Here is a 27,995-nt window from a genome sequence, read left to right as displayed (position 1 = left end):
ATAGAAGACAGTTTAGAATAAAATCTGCTGCAATCACTGTCAGATTGTAGTATTATTATTATTCCTGGAAGGAAACTAGTGGAGGGGACCAGGTAAGTATGCCGGATCCGTGCTACCATTTGTACTCATGTGCTGCCGAAAGTTCGCCCCGGTCCTATTGACTATAATAGTGACCGGTTGGAGATCATGCTGCAGCATGGCAAACATGCCGAGAGGCGGCTGGACAAAAAGCACAGCATGCACACATGCAAATGGTAGTACGAATTCGGCAGGCTGTTCCCCTGCCGAAACAGCCTGCCGGAAAAGCTTAACGCGAGTGTGAAAGTAACCTTAGAGGAAAAGATGGCATGACTTAGTGGGAAGAACGCATGGCTTAAGAAGGCCACAATTGCACCAAAATTCTGACACAAAATAAGCCAACGAACAGGCGGTATAAAGTTACACAAAAGCGTCTGGTGCAGATTTCTTAGGCATTTATGCCTCTTGTGTTGTTAAAAAAAGGTGTATGGTACATGCCATATGGCACAATTTGTGACTTTTTGAGCTTTAAACGTGTCGAGAGAAATGGTGAGATTAGTGGAAGGGGACATGGCCACCCAGAGTTCAACATATTTACTATAATTTACGCTAGAAAATAGCATAAATTATAACTGAAGACTTGTAGGCTTCTATTGGCTAATGCAGGTCATTTTTGGGGGAATATCTCAGGAACGGTACGTCCTAGAGAGCTGAGACCCGGCCTAAAACCTTCCTGGACATCTGATGTACCTGTGAGCCAAATTTCGTGAAGATCGGTCCAGTCGTTTGGTCGCGCATAAAGAACAGACAGAAACTCATTTTTATATATATAAAGACTAGCAGAATGACATGGCTTCGGATGGGTATATTTCATATATTTCATTTAATGTTTGTGTGTGTGGTTAAAAATATCCACAGTATCCCCCTTAACAGTGACCTCCACAGCGGCCCGCTCCCTTAATAGTGACCTCCACAGCACCCTGCCTCCTTAAAAATGACCCCCACAGCAACCCTAATAGAACTGCTTATCTAATAATCAATGTGGATATGCCACAAACACACCCTCCCTCCATTAATTTCCATGGGGCCGCCGAAAACAGCCGAGCGGCCACCACTTCCATTCACTTCAATGGGGCCAACAGAAGTAGCCGAGCCAGAGCTCGGCTATTTTTAGCGGCCCCATAGAAATGAATAGAGGGCGGCTGTGCATGCATGGTGCGCCCTCCACCACTTTGCCAGCTCAGTTTACGAGATAGGTACAGGTCCCAGCTCTGTGACCCGCACCTATCAGACAATGAGGGCATATACTAGCAAGATGCCCCTATAGTTTGAGATGGGGATACCCATTTAATACTATGGATATCACTTAATAGGGTTGTGTCTCAAAATATATTCTACATTTTTCAAACCAGCACCTGGATCTGAATACTTTTGTAATTGCATGTAATGAAACATTTTGTATAGCCAGTGAGTTATTCGATGGAATATATCTGTATAGCGCCACCTGCTGTTTGTCCTTATCCTTATTTCTTGTCCACCTCACTGGAGTGGACAAACGCACTCAGTTTCAATCTTCAACTGCCACCAGCTCTATCTTCTGTAAGCTGTGGTAGTCACAGGGAGGAAGCTACATCAGAAAGGACACACCCTCTGAGCTGCCAGCCTGAGATAAATCTAGCAGCACAATTGGAGAAATAAATGGGGAGATCTCTGGATCCATGTGAGGTACAGGACTGGTTCTAGTTTTGTTAGAAAGAGATTGTCATGTACTATATGTTTTTTTTACATCAATCATAGCATAACTCCTTTAAATCTTTGCACACTGAAAAGCTATTTCCATAGAATCATATCATCAGGGTTTAGGTCTTGAATAAATAGGACAAATCCACAAACCTGTGGGTTCTGTGGCTGCCAGCTCTGTGTGAGAGCTACAGTTTTATCTCTCAGTGTCAGTTCTAGACGTTGGTTACCGGACAGTAAAGAACATAATTGCCTCTTTGACTTTGGCAGAAGTTGTCAGGCACAGACCAGACTGGATCAGTCAGCCAACCAGGCAGGATAGTGCGGGCCTGCCAGAATTCCGCCAGAAGGCCCTGAATGAATGCTTATGAAGTGTGTGGAATTCAGTCAGTTTTATAATTACCAGCCCTGTGCCAGCAGCATATTATATACATATGATGCCGAGGTTTTCATATCTTGTACAGTAATAAAACGATACAATGGAAATAAATGAGAAATAAGCACGCTGCAAACCGTTCACTGTCACCATCCCAATAACCAACACCAGACTAATAGAATCCTCCATGCATCACGGAGTGGTAATGGAATATAGTGTGACAAGATCTGTAGAATATAAATGGATAATATACCCCCTTCTGTAAATTATACAGTAATTGAGGGGCGATTCCTGCCAACCATTGACTGATATGAAAAGCTCTCATCCTTTCCAAAAAGAAGGTCTGCAGCAGCTGAGATGTGGACTAGGATCTTCTGCAGCAGCTGAGTTGTATATGTATATCGGGAACCCAGAACTTTACACAGAGTGTCGGAGCTCTACATGTCAGTCCATCAGCCCACAGGAGCAGGTGATTTGTCATGGCCTGCTATGCTGCAGGAAGAGATAAGCAGTGCCTATATAACGCTGCTCATCTCTGTATAATCATCAGGTTATGGCATGTGATTGTTATACAAATATTATTTATGCTGGAGTCAATGGAGAATTTTCTTTGACTTGTATCATATATAGCAGAGATCAGAAACCTTAGGCTCTCCAGCTGCTGTGAAACTACAACTCCCAGCATGCACACTTACTTGGCTGCTCTTGTAATTCCCACAGGGGTGAAAGGAGGATTCTGGGAGTTGTAGTTTCAGAACAGCTGGAGTGCCGGATGTTGCTGATCCCTGATCTATAGAGAGGTGGACTGTGAAAGAGTATTAAAGGGCTCCACAGAATATACCATATTTAACTTTGGGACCCACACCTAGAATGTGGGTCCCCAGACCCCATCCTGCTGGCCACTGCATCCTGCGATAGGTAGTCGGGTTTAAAGGAACATGTGAGGTCACTGTGCTATGCTGTGTCCATAGGAGTTATGGGAACAGGGAAGTACAGGAACCTATGCCGTTCCTGTAACCTGTGAATATGCCATAAATGTCTAGGATGAGAAATCCCCTTTAAGGGGTCAGCTGTGGCCTTGTCAGTTTTCACAAAACTTAAACTCTTTAAGAGATGTGTACTTAGTGCAAGGAAATAATTACGGAGCTGGAGGGACTTTGGTCCTCCTAACCGTTCGCCACTACAGTTGACACTTTATAACAAGTGACAATCTCACCGTGATTGCTACATAGCGGACGACTACTTATCTTACATTCATTTTTCTAGAGCTATTATCTTCAGGCGTACACTTAATCACGTTAATACAAGAGGTGAGTGTTACAGAATTTGACAAGTACAAGAGCTTGGGAGAGTGGAAAGGAGAAGTTCTCTGAAATATTTTGTTTTGTTGCCTTACACTGCCCTCCTCTGGACATACCTTGAAACTACAAGCAAACTTTTTTTTTTTTTTTTATATATAACTTTTTCAAATAAGAATACATAAAACTGGACATACTTAACAATTTATACAGAGGAAGTACAAAACATAAGTATATTAATACAGGAAAAATAGAAAGGCAACTTGTGCCTACAATAGATGACAATTCTGTCCATGTCCCTCCCTTTTAAGAATAGAAGTATGAAATGATTGTAGGAAAGCAAGTCGTCTGTTATTGCTTAAGACATATGAAGGCGACCTTCAATCTTTCCTTTAGATACCACTGTTATAAAGGGGTTGTCTCGCTTCATCAAATGGCATTTATCACATAGACAAAGATAATACAAGGCACTTACTAATGTATTGTCATTGTCCATATTGCCTCTTTCGCTGGCTTGATTTTTTATTCCACTCACATTATACACATTGACCAGGGATTACGACCATCGCTACTGAGCAGATACGAGGTGGCTGGCACAGGAGCTCCTGGGCACACTGTACATGCCTATGCACGCTCCCACAATCCCGACCACCAGAGAGGCCAGTGCTTTTTCCTATAGAGTGCAAGCATGGCCACCTCTGCTGGATTGCGGGGTGGTCGTAAGCCCTGGATATGAGAAGTGTATAATGTGATGGAAAAATGGACCACAATTTGATGTCCGCAGCACAGGCAAGGCTGGCACACGGTCTTGGCATGCTTGCTGCCAGTCTTTCACATTGGTGTTGGATAACTTTATGCCTCTCCGGTGCAGAAATTTAAGCAGTTCAGCTTTATTTGATGGTTTCTGATCATCATCTTCTTGATCACATTCCTTTGGAATGGCTGGCCATACATGTGGAGATGCTAATTTAAGAAAGAATTGGAGTGGTCTCTTTTTTTTAGAGCTGTCGATACAGTACTGGGCAAAACTTTTAGGCAGATGTTGAAAAAAAATAGAAGTGAACAAAATGATAAGTGAATGAACAAAAGAGAAATCTAAATTAAATCAATACTTCAGCAATTCTAGGTACATTTGCACACAGTTTCCAAACATCTTGGAGAACTAACCACAGATCTTCTGTGGGTGTAGGCTTGATCAAATCCTTCTGCCTTCATGTATTCCCAGATAGACTTGACGATGTTGAGATCAGGGCTCTGTGGGGCCAGATCATCACTTCCAAGACTCTTCGTTCTTCTTTACGCTGAAGATAGCTCTTAATGACTGGCTGTATGTTTGGGGTTGTTGTCCTGCTGCAGAATACATTTGTAGCTAAACAGACACCTCTCTGATGGTACTGCATGATTGATAAATATCTGCCTGTATTTCCCGGCATTGAGGACACTATTAATTCTGACCAAATCCCCAACTCCATTTGCCGAAATGCTTGTTTGGAACTACCCCTGTGTCGAGTTTGTCCAAAAGCTGTGTGCAAGTGTACCTAAGAAGAATTGATGCCGTTTTGAAGGCAAAGGGTGGTCATACAAAATTTTGATTTACATTTCTCTTTTGTTCATTCACTTAGCATTTAATTAATTGACATTTTTCCACATCTGCCTAAAAATTTTTGCACAGTACTATATCTATCTATAGGTGGAAAGAAAGTTTTCTTCATTCTGGAGGACAGCTACTGTAATGACATACTTTTTCCCAAGGAGCATTGCCTTAAGACTCCCTGGATCGCTGCAGGGAGAACTAGCATCCCTGGCAGGTGTATACTGGCCAAAGGTATGTCAAAAGGCCAGTCCTTTGGTATGCATATGGTTCACGATAATCCACAGAGTGCATCAGATGTCAAGAGGATTTCTATTTCTATTTTCTTAGGTTCACTCCTGGTTTTGTCTTACCATTTGTTTCAGCAATGAATGTGAGGGGTTCGCTAATTTCCATTGGTCACAGAGATCACACTCTCTATGGATTTGCATTTGGTTACAAACATAGGGCAACTCTTATTTTGTATTCATAAAGCACTAACATATTACATAAAAGGATTTAGCAAATTAAGGCTTTAACAGTATATATAGAATCATGATACACGAAGAAGGCACAGGTTTGCCAAAATGAGCATGCAACCTGAGCAGAGTGGGAAAGGTAAAAAAGTTTTGCAGTAATATTTATGATAGATTTTAGTGGTAAAGAGTCTGTTTAGAGGCCTTTAACATGATCAGGCAATTATCAGGAGCAACTGGTTCCTGATAATTGCCTACGCATCGTCCCATGTAAAAGGACTCTAAGGCTTTTGGCAGTCTGAGTGAAGAAGTTAAGTGTACTGGAAATGTTACAGAGGTGGTAAAGTTGGGTTTTAAGGTGTTCTAAATGTGTGGAGTGAAGAACAAGGACCAGGCAGCAAACAGAGTTTATAGTGGCCACCTATGTTCTTGGCTTCTCCATTTTTTCTCAGGAACCTCACAGCCACCTGTGAAATCTTTTTCTAGCCACCTGAAGTAACAGTAAAATAATGGGAAAGTTCCTATTGTTGTTACATAATGTGAACGATTGTTTGCATATCGATCGCTAACACATTACGAGTTGTGGTCTGGTGTGTACTTGCATTATATGCTCCACCACAGGAGCATTACCTATGTCTTTTGCCCCTCATGACAGACAGGCGCCACGCACATACAACTACAGTGAATGACATTGTTAGTCTAATGGCCTTTTATTCCAAGGCAAAGAGAGAAAGTTGCTGCTGTAGTTCTCGTCATGCAAGAGTTTCTCTTTTAAAAAGATAAATCATATTTGCCTAAACTAGTATTTCTCCTGCTCTTGAGAATGTCTGGTGGACAGAGATTTAGTTATTGACATTTACAGGTACAGAAAGGTCATCTGAAAACCTGCCTGCTGAGAGGGACACAAAAACACAGGTGACGTTTCACCTGTAGCCGGATATGAGCAAAGTAGGAATGACATGGAGAACAAAGGAAAGGTTAAAGGTTTACCGAGTCTTGTTTATAGGAACATATTGAAAGTTTTGACTGGTGGGGGTCTGAGTGCTAAGACCTCAACTTATTACTAGAATGAAAAGAGAGAAGTGCTCGCATATCACTCTCTCTCTCCTCACTGTTGGGGACAAAATCGAGATGGGCCTGTTGACTTCTGTTGAGTTTGTGCCACTTCCTCCACCGTGGCAAGGAGAGAACGATATGTAAGCACTTCTATCTCCTCATTCTAGCGATTGGTGGAGGTCTTAGCACTCAGACCCCCATGGTTAAAAACTTTTGATATGTCTCTATGACATATCAAAAATGTACTCAAAACTCAGTGACTCTTTAACTAATTTGTAAGCTTTCTATGTCAATGTTGTTTCTTATGTTTCATATTAAAGGGGTTTTCTGTTTTTACATAAATAAAGGACAAGTAAAAGTACACCCTTTAACACTACTTTGCTTTCTAAAGAGAATGTCACCAGGAACTTCTCTATCCAGCTGATTGCATAAACACATAGCTATATAGCAAGGAAGTGCTCCGATGCTCCACTCATATACAGTAAAAGACTAAAAAAACTGCTGATATCTGGGTTCAGCCCTGAACTTGGACAACCCCTTTAATCAGTGTAGAATTCTGGACACAAAAACGATATGTTGCTAAAAATAACATTAAGTAATACAGTTTTCCTTACCTTGTCTAAGATCTCTCAAAGGAAACCCTTGTTTACAACTACATTGAGTCTGTTCTCTATATTTGATACATTGTACGGATACATTGTAGCAAACTATGAGGACAGGAAAGAGATGTTTTTAGTGTTTGCCTAGACTGGATGTAATGCTATTTGCTTCTTAACTGTGAGCAATAATAGGTCAGAATATGTTGGTATTACTCATATCGCAATCATCCACACTTCAACATGTTGGTATTTCCTAATTATGAAGTATCCGCTACCAAATTCTCCCCAGCAAAGTCAATGAAGACTGAGAATATATGTAGTATGTGTATCTTATCCATAACAGATGATAAAGGGCACACAAAAGATTTGTTGCAGAAATGTCTGTGAGTTAAAAATCCATTCCTCCCATCTGAATGGTGTTGTTTCTGCAAGCTTCATTCAGATGAAAGGGACATTTAGAGAAACTTCTGCAACAAATCTGCCATGTGAATAAATCTTATAAACCCTTAGGCTCCCCAAAGCCGTACATGTACGGCGCTGGTAGGGTCTTTAAACATGCAGAAAGCAGAGGCCAGTAGCTCATGCCTGCGACTGGCAATAATGCTGATTGCAGATGTTTAAGCCTTTATATGCTGAACCCATAAAACTGTGGCGGAATTGTGTTTTTTTTCTTGCTTCCCACCTAGATTGTATGCCAAATTAAATGGTGTCATTAGAAAGTACAACTTGTCCCGCAAAAACCAAGCACTCATACGGCTATGTGAATGGAAAAATAAAAAAAGTTATGACTCTGGGAGGAAAAATGCAAACACAAAAAAAGTCTGGTATCCAAGGGGTTAACAGCAACTTAGTATTTTAAATTCACTACCCCAAAAATAGAATACACAACATATGATATATTAAAGAAATATTTTATTGATCAAATATTCAATATATTTAAAAACTGGTAATAGCAGCATGCATACACAGGAATAAAGAAAAACAGGACCACAAATAAAGTGTCATATGCCAAACTACAAGACCCATAGATGAAAAGTATTTGTGTTTAGTTTCCTTCAACATCAGCCAAATCAGGAGGTGAAGGGGGACAAAAAGATTTATCCTCAATTGAAAATTGCAACCCTCTTAATGAAGGGATGAAAGTCAAAGGAAAAATCACCTTACAGATTGCAGATAAAGTGCTTAGTGCAATGTAATACATATGAAAATCATCAAAAGGTGCATAATGTAGAAGATTAATACAGACCAATGCAGTCCTGACCCCGACGCGCGTTTCACAGTCGCTTCCTTAGGGGATAAATGTGTAATGTGCTCCTTATATACCCTTACTAATTAAAAAGATAATAATTGGAACAGGTGTATGAATACCTTCCACGCTGGAATGCACGACATCACATCCTGTTTATGTGAGGAACCGCTCACTAGCTATCTCCTCAAAGATTAGCTCATAAATAATATTAAAACAAAGGGTTTAAACCTAAAATGAATAGAAAATAGATAAAGGGATATATATGGATATATATATATATATACATATATATATATAAAGACAAAATGCGATTCTCAGCAGCACAAGACAAAGAAACCGGTGCACGTCCTCACAGCCGTGGGCTCAAGCGGCTATATGTAGATAGATATCAAAAGGATAAGGCAGCACTCCAGGTAAAGTGAAAAAAAGGTGGATCTTTATTCCCTCTGCAACGTTTCAACCGTCTCAATGCGGTCTTTCTCAAGCATGCTTGAGAAAGACCGCATTGAGACGGTTGAAACGTTGCAGAGGGAATAAAGATCCACCTTTTTTTCACTTTACCTGGAGTGCTGCCTTATCCTTTTGATATCTATATATATATTATATAATCGAAGTCTGATCAGAGCCGCTATCCACATTGCGGACCGCATTTCCAAGCTGGATACTCCGCGCTCAAGCTCCACTGTGGACACAGATCACGCTCCCGACTCTGTTGTCAGATTGTTCCAAGCTGAACCATGAACAACATAGTGAGCTGAAAAAATACCCTGACGCATCATGTGCTATATTAACCAATTAGAGAAAAAACATAATAGTGAATGAAAAAACGTCATGATTATATGATTACTTAATTCAAGCTACTACCATGATTAGTAGGAAGAAAAAAAACATAACTATAATATACCATTCTTTGCAAAAGTATTCACACCCTGCCTTTTTTGTCATATTTTGTTTACATTACAGCCTTAATTCAATGTTTTGTTAATCTGAATTTATGTGATGGATCAGAACACAATAGTCTAAGTTGGTATGAAATGAGAAAAATATATAATAAAACTATTGTTTAGAAATAGAAAACAGAAAATTGGCATGTGCGTATGTATTCACCCCCTTTGTTAGGAAGCCTATAAAAATCTCTGGTGCAACCAATTACCTTCAGAAGTCACATAATTAGTGAAATGATGTCCACCTGTGTGCAATCCAAGTGTCACATGATCTGCCATTACATATACACACCTTTTTTGAAAGGCCCCAAAGGCTGCAACACCTAAGCAAGAGGCATCACTAACCAAACACTGCCATGTAGACCAAGGAACTCTCCAAACTAATAAGGGACAATGTTGTTGAGAAGTACAAGTCAGGGTTAGGTTATAAAAAATATCAAAATCTTTGATGATCCCCAGGAGCACCATCAAATCTATCATAACCAAATGGAAAGAACATGGCACAACAGCAAACCTGCCAAGAGATGGCCGTCCACCAAAACTCACGGACCGGGCAAGGAGGGCATTAATCAGAGAGGCAGCACAGGAGACCTAAGATAACCCTGGAGGAGCTGCAGAGTTCCACAGCAGAGACTGGAGTATCTGTACAAAGGACGACAATAAGTTGTATGCTCCAGATTTTAGAGTTTGGCTTTATGGCAGAGTGGCCAGAAGAAAGCCAATACTTTCAGCTAAAAACAATAAGGCACGTTGTGAGTTTGTGAAAAGGCATGTGGAAGACTCCCAAAATGTATGGAGGAAGGTGCTCTGGTCTGATGAAACCAAAATTGAACTTTTCGTCCATCAAAGAAAACGCTATGTCTGTCGGGCACAAACCCAACACATCACATCACCCAAAGAACACCATCCCCACAGTGAGACATGGTGGTGGCAGCATCATGCTGTGGGGATGTTTTTCAGCAGTCAGGACTGGGAAACTGGTCAGAGTTGAGGGAAAGATGGATGGTGCTAAATAAAGGGATATTCTTGAGCAAAACCTGTACCACTCTGTGCGCGATTTGACGCTAGGACGGAGCTTCACCTTCCAGCAGGTCAATGACCCCAAAGACACTGCTAAAGCAACACTTGAGTGGTTTAAGGGGAAACACTGTAAATGTGTTGGAATGGCCTAGTCAAAGCCCAGATCTCAATCCAATAGAAAATCTGTTTGTCAGACTTAAAGATTGCTGTTCACAAGCGCAAACCATCCAACTTGAAGGAGCAGGAGCAGTTTTGCAAGGAGGAATGGGCAAAAATTCCACTGGTAAGATGTGGCAAGCTCAAAGAGACTTATCCAATACAACTTGGAGCAGTGATTGCCGCAAAAGGTGGCTCTACAAAGTATTGACTTTTGGGGGGTGAATAGTTATGCACATTGACTTTTTCTGTAATTTTGTCCTATTTGTTGTTTGCTTTACAATAAAAAAATAATAATATTCTTCAAAGTTGTGGGCATGTTCTGTAAATTGAATGATGCAAATCCTCAAACAATCCATGTTAATTCCAAGTTGTGAGGCACCAAAACCCCAAAAAAGTCAAGAGGGGTGAATACCTTTGCAAGGCACTGTATAAAACCATAATTCACATGATTACTCCCACAATCAATCACATACCATAGTAATATTAAGTGAAAAATTAGACCCAAAAATATATATATACAGTACAGACCAAAAGTTTGGACACACCTTCTCATTCATGACTATGAAAAAACTATGAATTAACACATGTGGAATTATATACATAACAAAAAAGTGTGAAACAACTGAAAATATGTCATATTCTAGGTTCTTCAAAGTAGCCACCTTTTGCTTTGATTACTGCTTTGCACACTCTTGGCATTCTCTTGATGAGCTTCAAGAGGTAGTCACCTGAAATGGTCTTCCAACAGTCTTGAAGGAGTTCCCAGAGATGCTTAGCACTTGTTGGCCCTTTTGCCTTCACTCTGCGGTCCAGCTCACCCCAAACCATCTCGATTGGGTTCAGGTCCGGTGACTGTGGAGGCCAGGTCATCTGGCGCAGCACCCCATCACTCTCCTTCATGGTCAAATAGCCCTTACACAGCCTGGAGGTGTGTTTGTGGTCATTGTCCTGTTGAAAAATAAATAATGGTCCAACTAAACGCAAGCCGGATGGAATAGCATGCCGCTGCAAGATGCTGTGGTAGCCATGCTGGTTCAGTATGCCTTCAATTTTGAATAAATCCCCAACAGTGTCACTAGCAAAGCACCCCCACACCATCACACCTCCTCCTCCATGCTTCACTGTAAGAACCAGGCATGTAGAGTCCATCCGTTCACCTTTTCTGCGTCACACAAAGACACGGTGGTTGGAACCAAAGATCTCAAATTTGGACTCATCAGACCAAAGCACAGATTTCCACTGGTCTAATGTCCATTCCTTGTGTTCTTTAGCCCAAACAAGTCTCTTCTGCTTGTTGCCTGTCCTTAGCAGTGGTTTCCTAGCAGATATTCTACCATGAAGGCCTGATTAACACAGTCTCCTCTTAACAGTTGTTCTAGAGATGTGTCTGCTGCTAGAACTCTGTGTGGCATTGACCTGGTCTCTAATCTGAGCTGCTGTTAACCTGCGATTTCTGAGGCTGGTGACTCGGATGAACTTATCCTCCGCAGCAGAGGTGACTCTTGGTCTTCCTTTCCTGGGCGGTCCGCATGTGAGACAGTTTCTTTGTAGCAGCTTGATGGTTTTTCTGACTGAACTTGGGGACACTTTCAAAGTTTTCCCAATTTTTCGGACTGACTGACCTTCATTTCTTAAAGTAATGATGGCCACTCGTTTTTCTTTACTTAGCTGCTTTTTTCTTGCCATAATACAAATTCTAACAACAGTCTACTCAGTAGGACTATCAGCTGTGTATCCACCTGACTTCTCCACAACGCAACTGATGGTCCCAACCCCATTTATAAGGCAAGAAATCCCACTTATTAAACCTGACAGGGCACACCTGTGAAGTGAAAACCATTTCAGGTGACTACCTCTTGAAGCTCATCAAAAGAATGCCAAGAGTGTGCAAAGCAGTAATCAAAGGAAAAGGTGGCTACTTTGAAGAACCTAGAATATGACATATTTTCAGTTGTTTCACACTTTTTTGTTATGTATATAATTCCACATGTGTTAATTCATAGTGTTGATGCCTTCAGTGTGAATCTACAATTTTCATAGTCATGAAAATAAAGAAAACACTTTGAATGAGAAGGTGTGTCCAAACTTTTGGTCTGTACTGTATATATATATTTTTTTGGGGTCAAATTTTTTTTACTTAATATTACTATGGTATGTAATTGATTGTTTATCTACTCTTTTCATTTCATAATCATGGTGGTATATAAGGTCTTGAATACGGGAGTAATCATATTGAATATATACTAATCGATTGTTTCATTCACTGTTATTATTAGGTTTTTTTCTTTTTCTTCCTATAATCATGGTATTATTAAGGCACATACGCATGACATTTTTTCAGTATCACTATTTGTTCATTTCACTAATTTATTTAAATATAGCATACATTGATGGTCAAGGTATGGCTGTAGCTACTGTTATGTTGAAGTTAGCGATGCGTTCCAGCTCGGAACGCATCTGGACACCCGGAAGTCACGGATCGTGATCTGCGTTCCACAGCGGAACGCATGCCGGATATCCGGCCTGGGGATATGCGTTCCGCCTTGGATAGCGGCTCCGATTGGACTTCCTTCATATATACATCCATATATATCTCCTTATCTATTTTCTATTCATTTTAGGTCTAAACACTTTGTTTCAATATTATTTATGAGCTAATCTTTGAGGAGATAGATAGTGAGCGGTTCCTCACATAAACAGGATGTGATGTCGATACCTTTAATAGTCATCAATAATCAACACGCCGTGTTCATCCCTCAAGTACATGTGCTGGCACATTTTCTAAGGTATTCGTACACCTGTTCCAATTTTATTTATTTTTTTATCAGTAGGGGTATATAAGGATAAGGTGCACATTACACATTTATCCCCTGAAGAAGCGACTGCGAAACGCGTGTCGGGGTCAGGATTGCGTTGGTCGTTATTAATCTTCTACATTATGCACCTTTTGATGAATTTCATATGTATTACATTGCACTAAGCACTTTATCTGCAACCTGTAAGGTGATTTTTCCTTTGACTTTCATCCCTTCATTAAAGAGGTTGCACTTTCCAATTGAGGATAAATCTTTCTGTCCCCCTTCACCTCCTGATTTGGATGATGTTGAAGGAAACTGAACACCAATACTTTTCATCTATGGGTCTTGTAGTTTGGCATATGACACTTTATTTTTTGTCCTGTTTTTCTTTATTCCTGTGTATGCATGCTGCTATTGCCAGTTTTTAAATATATTGGATATTTAATCAATAAAATATTTATTTAATATATCATATGCTGTGTATTCTATTTTTGGGGTGGTGAGTTTAGTTTATCATACACAGCAACTACTCTGTTGGGAGCTAGTACAATTTTGGTGTTAGTATTTTAAATGCATTATAGGATTTCAGTAAATTAAACTTGTAAATTTAATAAATGTGTTCAATAAACATATCATCAACTATCGTTCTTAGGGCTCATTCAGACGGCTGTATGTTTTGTTCCGCATTTTTGCGGAACGGGTGTGGACCCTTTCATTTTAATGGGACCACAAAAGATGCGGACAGCACACCGTGAGCTGTCCGCATCCGTTGTTTCGTTCCACGGCGCCACAGAAAAGATAGAGCAAAACTCTGCTTTGCGGTCCCATTCAAGTCTATAGATCTGCAAAAAACGGAATGCATACGGAACACATTCTGTATGCATTCCGTTTTTTTTATTTCAGACTGAACTGTCCGCAAAAAAACGGATCCGCATTTTTACGGACCGTAAAAAACATACGGCCATCTGAATGAGCCCTTATTCTGATTATATAAATGCATGAAGTGACAATTTGCAATTTTTACTTTATAACCATACATATCTACATGTCTACCGCACTTAGCGCAACCACTTACGTGTGAACGTATAGCTTTCAATACGTATTTATTAGAAATATACACAATATTCAAGACATGGACAGGCACACAGCAGTTTCCTTAAAAGCAATCCTTGTGTCAATATCGCCATCTTGTGGGAAAATGCAAAACTGTTATTCCTTTGACTCCTGGTTGTCAAGTTTGTGGATTACAAAATATGTATTAGGAAACACAAACAAAAAAAGCTTCTGGTAGAAACTTTATTGCTTTTATAACAAAGATATACATTATTTCAAATAAAAGACATCCTTAACTAAAAAACAATGACGTTCCCACAGGCGTTCAAATAACACAGGTATATACAAGTGAATGCAAGGGATTTAAGTAGTCAAGTATTAAAAGTAACACTGGCAGAGCATATCCTATTAGTGGTGTTTATAGTGCTGGCAAAAGATTGAGGAGTCCAGAAGGTGTGGCTCGTAATTGGAGATGAGCGAATAATTGTCACAAAGCGCATTTTTTTGTAAGTAGCGGGTGCAATGGCAGGGAGCTGCGATAGCACCGCCTTCGTCATTTTAACACTCAGATGCTGCGTTCATACATGATTGCAGCATCTGAGTGAAAAAACAATGTAAAATTAACAATAAAAAATAAAAAAAAATGTAATCAAACTTACCGCCTCCACTTGCTCACGACGGGCCGGCCGCCGCCATCTTGCTTGAAGATCTGGAGCGGGTTTTCGGCCGAGATCTTAAACCAAGATGGGGGCTGGCGGCCCGTCGCGAGCAAATGGAGGAGGTAAGTTAGAATTCTTTTTGTTTTTTACACTACTTCAGGTTAGATCAATTCGCTGACACGAGGCACTAGGAAATTCAGCTTCGAGGCGAATCGAATTTATCCTGAAATTCGGATCGAATTCTACTTCGTGGCATTCGATTCGCTCATCTCTAATCAGAATGCCAAATCTAAGAATTTAGCACAATGAAAAGATGAGATGGTCTTATGTGTACAAGTGCCACAGCTCATTGTGGTCTGATACCCTGCCATAATACAGAACAGTACAGAAATTCAAGATAGAAATAAGCAATAACCAACGGAAGATAAAGGAGTCCTCCAACCTAACAATAATAAATAGAACATTACATTATTTCTTTACCTGAGTAACCAAAGTAAGCAAATTACAAGGAGAGTAAGTTAACATCATGACAAACCCAATGTATGATGAGGAATGTACAGCTCTGGACTGTGGATATTGTATTATGTTATGTCATCATAATCCTGACAATCTCTATAGAAAACCTATTAGTGCATACTCACCAATGGGCAGATGAATGTTATCAAGGGTGGAAGAAGTACTAAGAACTAACTCAACTTTAATTGTTTGGAACTTCTGCAAGGAACTGTTCCCTGATACTGTTTGGGACACAACATAGGGGTCATTTTGACTTCTGCCAGTCTAACTATACATACAGTGAGTATGCATGTATAGTCAGATGGTGTATGTTTGTGTGTATAATGTATGGGCTATGTATGGTGTCGGGAAGTGCACTGTGTCAATCACATTTTCTAGTGGTCTGCTTAACAGAAAACTGAGTGGGTATTAAACCAGTACCTATAGCTATTGCCCCGCTGATTACTGTAATAAAGGGGCTACAGAGTCACAATGCTTTAAATGGGAGTGCAATCTACCTAACACAGAGATACGGAGATCTCTCAGTTACTTCAAAGGTCATGGTCCCTTCATTACAAAAATCGGCAGCGGTATCAGCTCAAGAATGTCCATGATCCTATCTATTTGCATATCAGGAGAGAAAAACTTTCAATTTCAAGAAATTATAACCAAAAGTAAAATTGCCCTCAACTGGGGGAAAAATATGTTAACACTTCCTAATACACTTCCTGTCCAAACAGTGCTCTGGAGTATGGGCTAAAAGTCCTTCTAACCATGCCCTTAGTCTTGACTGTAAGAACAGAGATGTTTAATTTATACGGCAAAACGCTGACAGGGTGAAGCTCATAAGATGACTGAGAATTAGTTAAAAACCCCTTTAATGATCTAAGTTAATGAGGTTTTCTGATCTTTTCAATAAAATACATGAAGAAAGATTAGTCACTAAGTCCCATGTAGCTAGGATGCCTCTCTGAGCCAGTCCCACATGCTGCTTTTGTGACAATCTGAACATGTGATTATCGCCCCGCTCTCCCTCCCTGAAGAAAAGGATGTCACATGCCTCTTTTCTTCACTCAGCCATCCACCCCTATCTCAGGAGGGATTGTGTTTTACATGCTGGGCAGCAGATGCAGTCTCCAATGAGTAGTGGAACAGCACTACAATGTGTCAGTAGCAGATTTCTGCTGTGTATGAAGACTGTGAGTAATCACAGCACAACCTTACAGACGGTAATAGAGGGGCAGGCAAGCAGACTCAAAAAACCCTTTTAAGATTTCTCAGTTGCCACTAGAAATGATGTCATCTACCAACATATTTAGCAGAAATGTATATAACAATACAAAGATGGTCCCCTAAAACTGTAGATTTGTGGAAGGAAATTTGGTGGAAGGCCTGCTTTAGTAATACCAGAGATAACTGTAAGGAGTTCCATCTGGATAGATTACCTGGCTACCTGGGGTGTATAACAGATTGGTATAGTCTGTAGCACTACCAGTCTGCCATGTAGTGCATGACAATGTTTAACATACAGAATAGCTCCAAAGGATTTCAGTTTGTCATAGTATAGGTCAAGAAGCTAGAGCCGTGTTCTGGTATTGGAGTCTTGTTTAGAAAAATCCTACCAAACCTTTTCAACAATTCAAACTGATTTTATATGGGAACAATGGGGCCGGGTTAAGGGCACTGTTCTAACACTGTACTCCTCAGACCACAGCCTATCAAATAAGACATCTGAGATACATAATAAAGTACCTCCATTCCACGGCTTCCTATACTATGCTGCATATTACGGTATATGAAGGAAAGGCTGTATCTATTAAGAAACCCTTTCAAGCGTAGTAAATCAGGGTTTCCTGTGTGACGCATGATGTAACATAGGAGTAATAGCTCTCTTCATAGTGATTCTATTACATTGTATATACACGGCCTCTAGTGCATGATCAGAAATAAATTAGCAGCAGACAAGGAAATTATAAGGATGAATAAAGGATTATGGGATAAAAACAAAATAGTGACCAAAAATGTCAGGGTCCCATGCTTAGTAAAACAATGGTAGAATATAAAGCAGGTCGGACATTCTCTTTCTTACTGACTTGTATCAGTTATAACGCCGTCCTCTCATTCGGTATTGTATAAAAGCCTTCGACTTGTGCTCTTCTCCTCTTTGGCCCCCTGTCGCTATTTCATTCATATGGCTGAAGTCACTAGAACGCAGCGAGGCAACGTGAGGCATCTTATACCTGCAGTGCCATAGGTCCTGAGCTAGGACGAAAGCTTGGAGTAACTTGGAGGAGAGAATTTGCGCTTCAAGTACTTCAAAATATAGAGGGGAAGACAGCTGACAACGGTGATGGCCGACACTTTCCACAGGAAGGCTAGTGTTGTAATAAAAGCAACATCTGTGAGAGGGGGAAAAAAAAGGAACAGTTTTAGTATTAGCGCTAATGATAAGCCAGGACAATGCACAAATGCTCACTGGTTACCAGCTGGCAGGCTTCTACATGTGGCACATTCAGTCTGCCATGACAGATTCAGTGTAATGGGGTTTGCAACTTTCTAGGTATAATCCATAAAACACTTGGACAGTGACCGTGCTGACATAGGTTAATGGACCAGCAGCAGGTCCCTGCGGACGACTAAGGCTCTTATACAATCAAATCCATTTGGTCTCAATAAGTACCTAATGATAGGATGCAAGAAGATGGGTGCCATACTTGGAGGGAGTCAAGTAATGAACCAAGTGCACTGCAGGTTTACCCTTCACAGTAAATTCTACATAGATTTGAGGTCTGCGCTTATGAATATATGAACACACACTTTCATATGTTGCGCCAGATCTCTTTCATAGATTTCACGCTGACCCCCGTATCATAGTTGTGGCTTACTAACACGTTTTATATGATGAGGAAACCTCATGTGTGATATAGTGTTTAGTTGCTTGACCTCTAGGATTTGTTATACTGTGTTACAAGAAAATACATTAGGCCACACATTGGCCATATGCTTCCACCCTGTAACACTAGGATCCAGGTGTACACATGAATATTCCAGCCAACTTAGGTATTTTATTGGTTCTTTTATCGCTACAAAAGTAGAGTATCTGTTCTTTGGAAATACTTCCTACTAACTGGAACAGAGTTTCACCTATTTGTGGAATTCGTTCAATACACTTTATGAAATCACCAAAATGGAAGATGAACAAGGAAACAGAAAATTGCAGGCTGTGAGAGGTGATAGGTGGCATTTAGGAGGAGCACAGAAGACAACAAGGCGTCTTGACAGGCAGTCTACAGAGACATTACCTTTTCTGAGGGTCAAGAACAAGCAAAGCAGTTTTTTAAGAGCTGATTCTATCTGTACTTATTTCAATCCCTTTAAACACATTTAGATGGCACTTATCTTAGAAATTGAGATATATAAAATCTGCCTTAAAATTCTATGATTTTAAGTACTTTCTATTATGCAGAGGCTTAGTATAGTGTCACAGTAACATAGTCTGTAGGGCAAAGGACGTAATACAAGCCATACTCGAGATAACGGTCAGCTATTTCTCCAAACTCCACTGGCCAAGTGTGCAAGTTTACTTCAATGGGGACAGGGCAATGAGCCACTACAAGTCCTCTCTGTCACTGGCTTAGCTACTGGGCATGCTGAAATCCATCCTTCTTTCCTCCTGAGGCCCCCATATTTTGATTCTGGCTAAATTTCATCTTATGTGTATGGCCAGTTTCAGTCCACCTAGTTTAACCTCCTATCCTGCATGACTGATCAAAAAGAAGTAAAAAAACACTCATAAACTGAAAGCCAATTTTGTTATTGTTAGGGGAAAATATGTCTTATCCAGCTCCAACATAACCCCTGTCCATTCATCTAGTACATAGAACTTGTGATATTATTTCTCACTAAGATTTTCCATATGCCTTTATATTTTTGTCATCATGTACTATCACTAATAAAGAGGCAGTATGTATTCTGCGGTTAAAAGGTAACTTGAACAAACTTATGACATGACATAAGAAGTATAGGTGGTGAAACCTTCAGTGATCCCTAGATTAGAGTGTAAAGCCACTTTGGCTCCTATTTTCTCTCCTCAGGGCACTTAATACAAGTCATATCATGAGGAGTGTAACAACAAATTTGATCGATCCTTCAAAACAAGCACACAGCCATGTATTTTCCATAGGTTGTTACCATCTGCCCCAGATTTATTATCTCAGACTTTTTAAAAAGTAGCAAAAATGATCACAATCTTACTCCAGTAAAGGAATGGATAAGAAAGTGGACAGACATCTAAAGATAGAAGTGTTAGACTTTAAGATGAACCAAGTCTATCAAACATAGTATGATAGCATTTGATAAATTTGGTCCAAATTATGGCAATGCATACTTCTGCAAAACGGATAAAAAAGGTCCCCTCATGAAAAATTCCAACAGACTTTATAGACATATTGATATCACCTACCTAAGAAAGCTCCCAATGAAACTCTACCAAGACCTAGTTGAGATAACGAAAGAGACAGAAGCAGAGGCAAAAAGAAGTTACAGAGAAATGATAAAGCCAGAAAATAAAGAAGATGCTGCACTTAGGTTAGCAACAATTTACTTGGGAGGGAGTATAGGGAGACATATACTATATTCCTTGAGCATTAGAGAAAGGAACAGAGTTGTTCCGAAAGATGTCTTGTATATATATCCCTACATTGCTATGCAGAGTGGAAGAGAAATGTTTTTGTATTTCCCATCTAGAATGAATTTAACATATACGTACACTGTATTGCTTAAACTGGAGAAGGCATAAAAGTGAGGGCCCCACATATGGCTTAAGGGACTAAGACTGCATATATACCATATTTGATTAGTAGTCTTTGTATATTTTATTTTTATTGAATTATGGAAAAGTTTTGTGATGCTCAAATTGGGTTTTCTAGTAATTCTAAAAAAAAATTTTTATCATTTGCCCACAGCATGAAGCAGAAGATTCATATTTACCTGCTCCACGGCGCTCTGGTCTTCGGCATCGCCCTCGCTGTCTTCATTTTCCAACCACCGCACTGTTTATATCCGGCTGGCCACGGGCATAGTCACACCGCTCTAGCTGAGATGTGCTCCTTGTGGACACATCACCGCTGAACCCAGTCATTGTCTGGAGAGGTGCATGTGACCATGCCCAGCTGGATGTAAACAGAGAGGGGATGGAAGATGGAGACAGCAGAGGACACATGAAGGACTGGAGTGGCAGGGAACAGGTAAATCCGAATCTTCTGTTTCGGGGAGCAGGATGTGAGCACTTGATAAAAAATAATTATTACCAGAAAACCCCTTTAAGGGGGTTTTCAGGAATTACTGCATTGATGACCTATCCTTAGGACAGATCATTAGTATCAGATTGGTTGGCACCCCTGTTGATAAACTGTTTGATGGGGCTGTGGTGCACACCTGCATGCCATGCTGTGATGAGTCTTGCAGCTTTATCCCATTCAAGTGAATGGTAGTTGTGCTGCAGTAACCTGGCAGGGCCACTACAGTATGAAAAGAGCTGTTCTCAGTGTAAGTTCTGGTGCCGACAGCTGCAAGTTTGAACAGCTGATCAATGGTGTTCGGTGATGGACCTCCACTAATCTAGTATTGATGATCTATCCGGAGAATAGATCATTAAGATAACATAGAAAAACTCTTTAAATATTCCATACTTCCCTTGGTATGAGAAAGAGATGATTGTATATAAAAACCAATAAATATATTTATAGCTGTATTTACATGAGTGAACTCACTACTCTGTCTCGTACTCAAATGATGTTCTAATTACAGGACAGTAGAACTATGAATGGGCTCAACGATCAATATGATGGAGTGCGTTCAGCTCAGATGATTCACTGTTGATCTAAGAAATGCAGCCAACAAATGGACCATGTTTCACAGACCATACACAGCCATGTGAAAGCAAACTAAGGACCCTTGCACATGACCATATGCCCCCCCGAGACATATGGTCCGTGAGCGGGTCATATGTCCCGGAGCGGCATCGATCGTGCTCACGGGAGCACACAGCATCATAGATTACAATGATGCTGTGCACGTCGGGACGCCCGAAGGACTATTGTCCCACACTCATATGATCTTATGCCCGACATGCACAGCATCATTGTAATCTATGATGCTGTGTACTCCCGTGCGCACGATCGATGCCGCCCCGGAACAAATGGCCCACTCATGGACTGTATGTCTCAAGGGCATATGGTCGTGTGCAAGGGGCCTATTAGTGATAATAAACAGGTAAGGTCCCAGACAAACAACTAAACTACATTTACTTACACACACAACACTTACCAAAATACTCATTAAGAAAAGCAAGTGAAGCCATGTAGCAGCCAAGGCTGAAAAACTCAGCCACAACCATTAGCCAGTGCCATGTCCTTATAGTTAATGCAACCATTAGCAATTCTGTCAAAATCAAGGCAGTGAAGGAGATGGCAACCACATGGACAAACTCAGACTCGAAGAGCAGGAGAGCTCCGTACATTAATATGCCACCTGCAATACAAAGATGTAAGGAATAATAAATTCATGTCAACATTGTATAACTCAAGTACTAAAATAGTATGTTGCTAAATTCCCTCCCCATAAATGGTAGAATCCAATAGTTTTGCCTAAAAAAGCATTTCGAATTTGGCCACTGGCGAGGCCCAAATGTCACCATGTTCTTGCTAGTGAGACCCCAATAGAGAATCAATGTAGACCAGAAATCCTCAACCTTTTATAATGTGAGAGCCACATTCAACTTTAAATGATGGTTGAGAGCCATGTCCATGTCAAAATTTCAATTTGCAGATTGACATTTCAGTGTGAAATTTCACCCCCTGGTATTATACCACTAAATTATAACTTTTCTGAGGACAGGATATGTATCTAATATGAATTTCACATGGTAGCCAGTGTATGTGTCCATAACTTATGCCTACTATGGCAAACTAAACAGCGGGTGGTATCTAGCCACATGTGGCTCCTGAGCCACTGGTTGAGGACCACTGCTTTAAACTAGGGGTCAGCAACCTCCAGCACTTCAGTTGTTGTGAAACTATAGTTCTTAGCAGCTACATCTTCCATGACTTTGGTGTCATGTAGCCTCCCACGCTCAGCTGCTATCAATACCACTAGTTTTGGTGCCTGATAGCAGTCAATTGTCAGCTGGATAGTCCTCGATGCCCAGTGCCAATGGAACATCACCTCAGCCATTTACGGCACCGATTGCGGATGAACATAGGAGGCTACAAGAAAAAAAGGCATGGAAGATGTGGCTCTGAAGTAACACAGTCAGCTGAAGGCCTGTGAGGATGTGACAGGTCTGCTTTTAACACTTGCAAAAATATCCCCACTTACAAAAATGTAGAACAAGCAGAAATAATACTAGACAGTGTGACAGTAATTGTGGTACCATATACAGGTATGCAAACAACAAAGCAACCTGTGTCATTTTCTAAAAGAATACTTTTTTTAAACTACAGAATGTACTCTGCCCTGTGGTCCTAATTTCCAGATTGGCTGAATTGCATGCAATGTGAGAATCAAAAGTTATTATTTTTAGGGGATTAAGCTGTAATTAAAACAGCGCTGATTTCAAGTGACATGCATCAATACAAATACCAATCGCCCATCATGCACTGCAAGCTGGCACGAGGTACTGCTGGACTATCGATTTACCTGATAAAAGGAAAGCAATATATGACTGTTGATAAAATTTTAAGCTGGCGGAAGCAAACTTGGAAGAAAAACAATCATGACAGACAAAAATCCTTTCGTCTAGCTAAATGAGCCTCTCTTACCTTGGTATATGCTGATTAAAACCCAGATGAGGAAGGTTTTAAAAGACAAAGATCTTCCCTGTGAATAAAGAAAGGAAATGTTAAATAAATGGTTTTACGTTAATGTAGGTCAACGGTTTTTTCTTAGCGTTCATAATAAAGTATGACCTAAAATACAGTGAGGCGAAATCCTATTTCTTGTCATCTTATGCCTATACAAATAACTGCTACAAAGTACACGTATACAACATTAGACATTTAGTCTAAAGCCTGTTACCATTATTTTACCAGAGGAGGTGTTGTGACTCAGCCTAGATTTTGAGTGGCATATCATCAAAATTATTACAGAAATAACAATAATGCAAATGTAAATGTTTCTGTGGCCCCTATCTTCTACCAATATGGTGGGAGAGGGGTCTCAGCTCATGAAACTCTACTAATGTTGACTTTTTGAAATGGCAGAAGGAAGGAAATAGTGAACACTATCAATGGCGTATTATAACATGGCCTTTTGGGTGTCTGCCCAGGGTCCGAGGCTCATGTGGGGGCCTGGCTGCCAAAAAAGCCTTTCAATGATCCAGTGCCCCCATTTGAATACAGTGGCGGGGTACGGTAGTCGATAGATCCTGTCCACACGGTTCACACTCATAGGCTTCAGGCCACTAGGCCTGAGGCCTATGAGGCAGGAGAGTGGCGAAGGCATTCGTGGGGGTACTCTGTGGGCACTATTATTAGTGAGCCCAATATGAAGGTCTCAACTATTGGGGATACTCCCAGGGTACATCATCACTATTGGGGGCATTGTTGGGGGTACTACTACTAATGAGAACTCTGGGAGATTATTATTACTATTGGTGGGACTTTTATATAACTATAGAGGGGGGAATATCTCTATGGCACTATTATTTCTGTAGTATAGTGTTTGGGGGGCACCAAGGGCACAGTAGGTGGCAGCAGAATAACACTGTTGGGGCACCAGGGTGGAGAGAATTATGGAAAAATTAGGAATCTAAGAGGTCTATGTGAACATCTACTAAACTCTATGAGTCTGCTGCAGATAGCCGAGTATAAACGCTCAGCTATATCTGGCAACCCCATACAGTTGAATGGAGCGGTGAACACAAATGCATATCTGGCGCTCCATTCACTTGGGTAACACAGGTCCCAGTTCTAGTGATTAGCAAAGGACCCAGTGGTTGGACCGATCAGATCAGACACTTATCTCCATCCTGTGGATACAGGACACGTTGTCATGGGACAACCCCTTAAAAATAGGTGTTACAATCTAATTTATGTGTACTGAATAGCATTAGCTACTGTAGCTGGCTGGATGAATAAGGATAGTGGCACATAAAAAAGTAATCATAATAGTTAGATGATAGTAAAAAAAAAAAGTGAAGTTGAGTGCATTTTTTTTTTTACTATCATCTAACTATTATGATACATTTTTTATATGTCACTATTTTTATTGATGATGTTTTTGACAACACAACAATTTTAATTCGAAACGAATAGGCGGTTATAGGCGCCCTTAGAGGTGATGTTTCTGTTTTTTCTTGTCTTCATTTACGTATCCTAAAGAGCAACCTGTGGCTGCCCTTCAGAAAGCCACCATCGGCAGCCTTACTGCTCCGGTATATTCCAACCTTATCTTTTATTTTTAAACATTATACATAGGCCAAATTTTTTAATTTTTTATCAGTTTATGCCCCTGTGGCGCCCTGCCTGTGATGTCCGGGATGTCCTTTCCCATCAGAAGGGTTCTCCCTGACTAACACTCCATTATCATTTTTTTCTCTATACGTGGATGAATAAGGAGAAGGCCATGGTCCTATGCAGGATCCCCTCCCTCATTCAAAGAATGTGCCAACCTTAGAAAACAAAGGAAATGGTAGCATAGACTACAGACAGGAGGTAGCCCCATATTGATAACTTCATTTTTTTAATGTTGAATCTAACCATTAACCTATGTCTTAAACTTACTGCACGAGTTCCATTTGCCCCATGTACAGTACAAAATTAAAAATAATCCTATACTCACCTGGTTCGCCTACATCATTCTCAGTGCTGCAACTCCTATACTCCTCCCATTCTTTGTATATAAGACTACATCGGTGACGATGAAGTGCACAGCACTTCACCGTCGCAGCCTATGATGAGCCTCAGCAGTCATGTGCTGAATACCACCACTGCAGTATTGTATACAGAGAACAGGAGGAGGATGGGTGGTGGGGCTTTGAGAACAGTGAGGGGGAAACAAGTGGGAATACGGTTATGTTTTATTTTATACAATGTACAGGCACGGGGCAAACTGTAATATACTGTAACTCGGACAACCCCTTTAAGACCATCTTCACATATACATAATGGCTTCCATTTATTCTGCCAGAATACAAGTGAAGCCTCCTACACAGATGTGAAAAGAGGATAACTAGATTTTGCTTCCATTTTATTTCGGGCACATGCAAAAGCGGCTCCCCCCCAAAAAAAAAAAAAATTTTTTTTTTAAACTGGTGGACTGTGAGATTTTTTATTTCTTGAGAAGTCTTGAGAAGGGAGATAATTAACCTATACAAATATATAAATGGACCATACAAAAAATACAGTGAAAAACTGTTCGATGTAAAATGCCCTCAAAAGACAAGGGGGCACTGCCTCTGACTGAAGAAGAAAAAGTTCAGTCTCCAGAAGCGTCAAAGCTTCTTTACTGTAAGAACTGTGAAATAGACTTCCTCAGGACGTGGTCACAGCAGGAACAGTGGACAGTTTTAAAAAGGGTTTAGATGAATTCTTAAAAGTAAAAAAAATTAATGCTTATGAAAATGTGTAGAAATCTGAGTCTGACTTCCTTCTGGGATTCGCGTCCCCACCTATCCCTTGGTTAAACTTGATGGAGAAACACGTAGCTGATCTATACCAACTGCCCTCTATCCCCAATACCCATCCACATCTACCCTTCTCCTCAGTTCCTTGGGCATAAAATCTACTAACTTTTACATTCTCCAATTGATAAAGACCTGATGTTGGTTCTAATTTTTTCAGCCCAAAAAGTTTTGTTTTGTTTTATTGTGCACCAAACATATCCACTTTTATCTTGGCAATAATATGAGATGTACACTTTCCTTATTATAATGGAAACTGTTCCATTCTTCTGTGTAGAATGGAAAATGAACATACAAGGATTGTTATATAACTAATCATAACATTTTCCTTTAGATATTATTAAAAGGCAACTAACTGATCTTGGTCCTGATGTGATCAAACAAAAATAGTTTTGTTTTTCCCAATAATGCAACAGTTACCCTAACAGACCACTTTATAAGCAGATGGGGTCTGTCCTGCAACAGATCAAGCAGAGCGTTCTGGCTTCTCTCATAAACAGAAGCCAATGTAAATATAACTATATATATATATATAACCTCGTACCGCCTACCTTTGTGAGGTCTTTATAAAGCTCTGGGTACAGCAGAGCCATTTCAGGCTTCACATCTTGATCCAGTACTAATGAAAAAACCGGAAACATTGTGTAGATGGTTGCATACCTTAGAAAAATAAATAGTAATTGAAATCAACTTTATTTGGCAGAATTTTTTCCTGGAATTTATTTAAAAAAATCCTGGACAGCACGAGGGTACATAAACATATTAAACTTTTCTGTTTTTTTGTTTTATAACAGCTCTTTTAACTGGCATATGTGTCTGTCTGAAGGGAGATAAGACTAAAACAGCTGGAATAACCATGGTCGAGCACATTAGAAAATCGGAGGCATGAAAACAGCACACATGTCATAGTGCATTCAGGCAAAAGAGGAGCCCTGCTGAGGAGGCAGCAAGGAGAACTGCAAGGGGGTAAGTTGCAATTTATGAATTACCGCATTTCTCCAACATTCTTGATGAGATACAATTACCACACAAACATGTACGGTAAATGATCATTTCACGACTCTTCCATCAGTAGTTCACATGCCTGTTACTTGCCTGCTTCATCATTACTGTCAATGAGAAAACCACCATGTACCTGGTGTGGATACACAGCTGAATAGAACCCCTCCAGTGTCAATTACTTTCATTTGCCCGAAAATATCTGTTGTTTTTTTCTAGGGCATTATTTTTTGCTCCCTCACCATGTTAACTATTAGTGCATGAATAATATGGGAAAAACTAATTATAACATTTTCCTTTAGACATAATTAAAAGGCAACCAACTGATCTTGGCCCTGATGTAATCAAACAAAAATAGTTTTGTTACCAAGTTGTCACCAACTAAATACTAGTTTTAACTTACCCTACCATTAGGAATCCCTGGTACAAAGGAACAGATGCGAAATAGAAGACTGAGGAAAACACAGCCTTAAATGGAAACAAGAAATGAAAAATGAGTAAAATTGCCATTTTTAACAGGTCACCTATTCAATATTTTAATAAACAGTCTATATGTGAAACCATGTAAACGTGAAAAGGACTACATGCACGCTAGAAAGGCAACACAAAACTGTGAATTTCACCAATGACTTATTGGAGATTGGTCAATTTCTGACTGGTCAATATGTACACACATGCTGCGCCAAAAGTTGAGGTAAAAGAGATTTTATTTTATTTTAGCCCTTTCCTTTTCAGAGCTTCTAGAGGCTGAAGTAAAAATAGTTTGGGGCACACCATTTATTTCACTTTATTTGCTGCCATTTAC

General features: G+C 40.1%; 1 protein-coding gene across 1 annotated transcript in view; it reads right to left on the bottom strand.

Moving 5' to 3' along the window:
• Nucleotides 1-15,044: 15,044 nt before the first annotated feature.
• The window catches only part of ATP9B (ATPase phospholipid transporting 9B (putative)), a 202,846-nt gene continuing 189,895 nt past the window's right edge, over nt 15,045-27,995 (bottom strand). The window contains exons 12-17 of the mRNA XM_044295515.1: nt 27,594-27,658; nt 26,743-26,851; nt 23,331-23,388; nt 21,838-22,041; nt 19,973-20,005; nt 15,045-17,909 (exon numbers count right to left, since the gene is read on the bottom strand). Of these exons, the coding sequence (XP_044151450.1) occupies nt 17,773-17,909; nt 19,973-20,005; nt 21,838-22,041; nt 23,331-23,388; nt 26,743-26,851; nt 27,594-27,658 (606 nt within the window). The 3' untranslated portion in view covers nt 15,045-17,772. The remainder of the gene's footprint in view (nt 17,910-19,972; nt 20,006-21,837; nt 22,042-23,330; nt 23,389-26,742; nt 26,852-27,593; nt 27,659-27,995) is intronic.

The sequence above is a fragment of the Bufo gargarizans genome, chromosome 5, assembly GCF_014858855.1.
Source record: "Bufo gargarizans isolate SCDJY-AF-19 chromosome 5, ASM1485885v1, whole genome shotgun sequence".
Taxonomy (NCBI): domain Eukaryota; kingdom Metazoa; phylum Chordata; class Amphibia; order Anura; family Bufonidae; genus Bufo; species Bufo gargarizans.
Note: the sequence above shows the minus strand (reverse complement) of the source record. Positions and strands in the feature narration are given on the sequence as shown.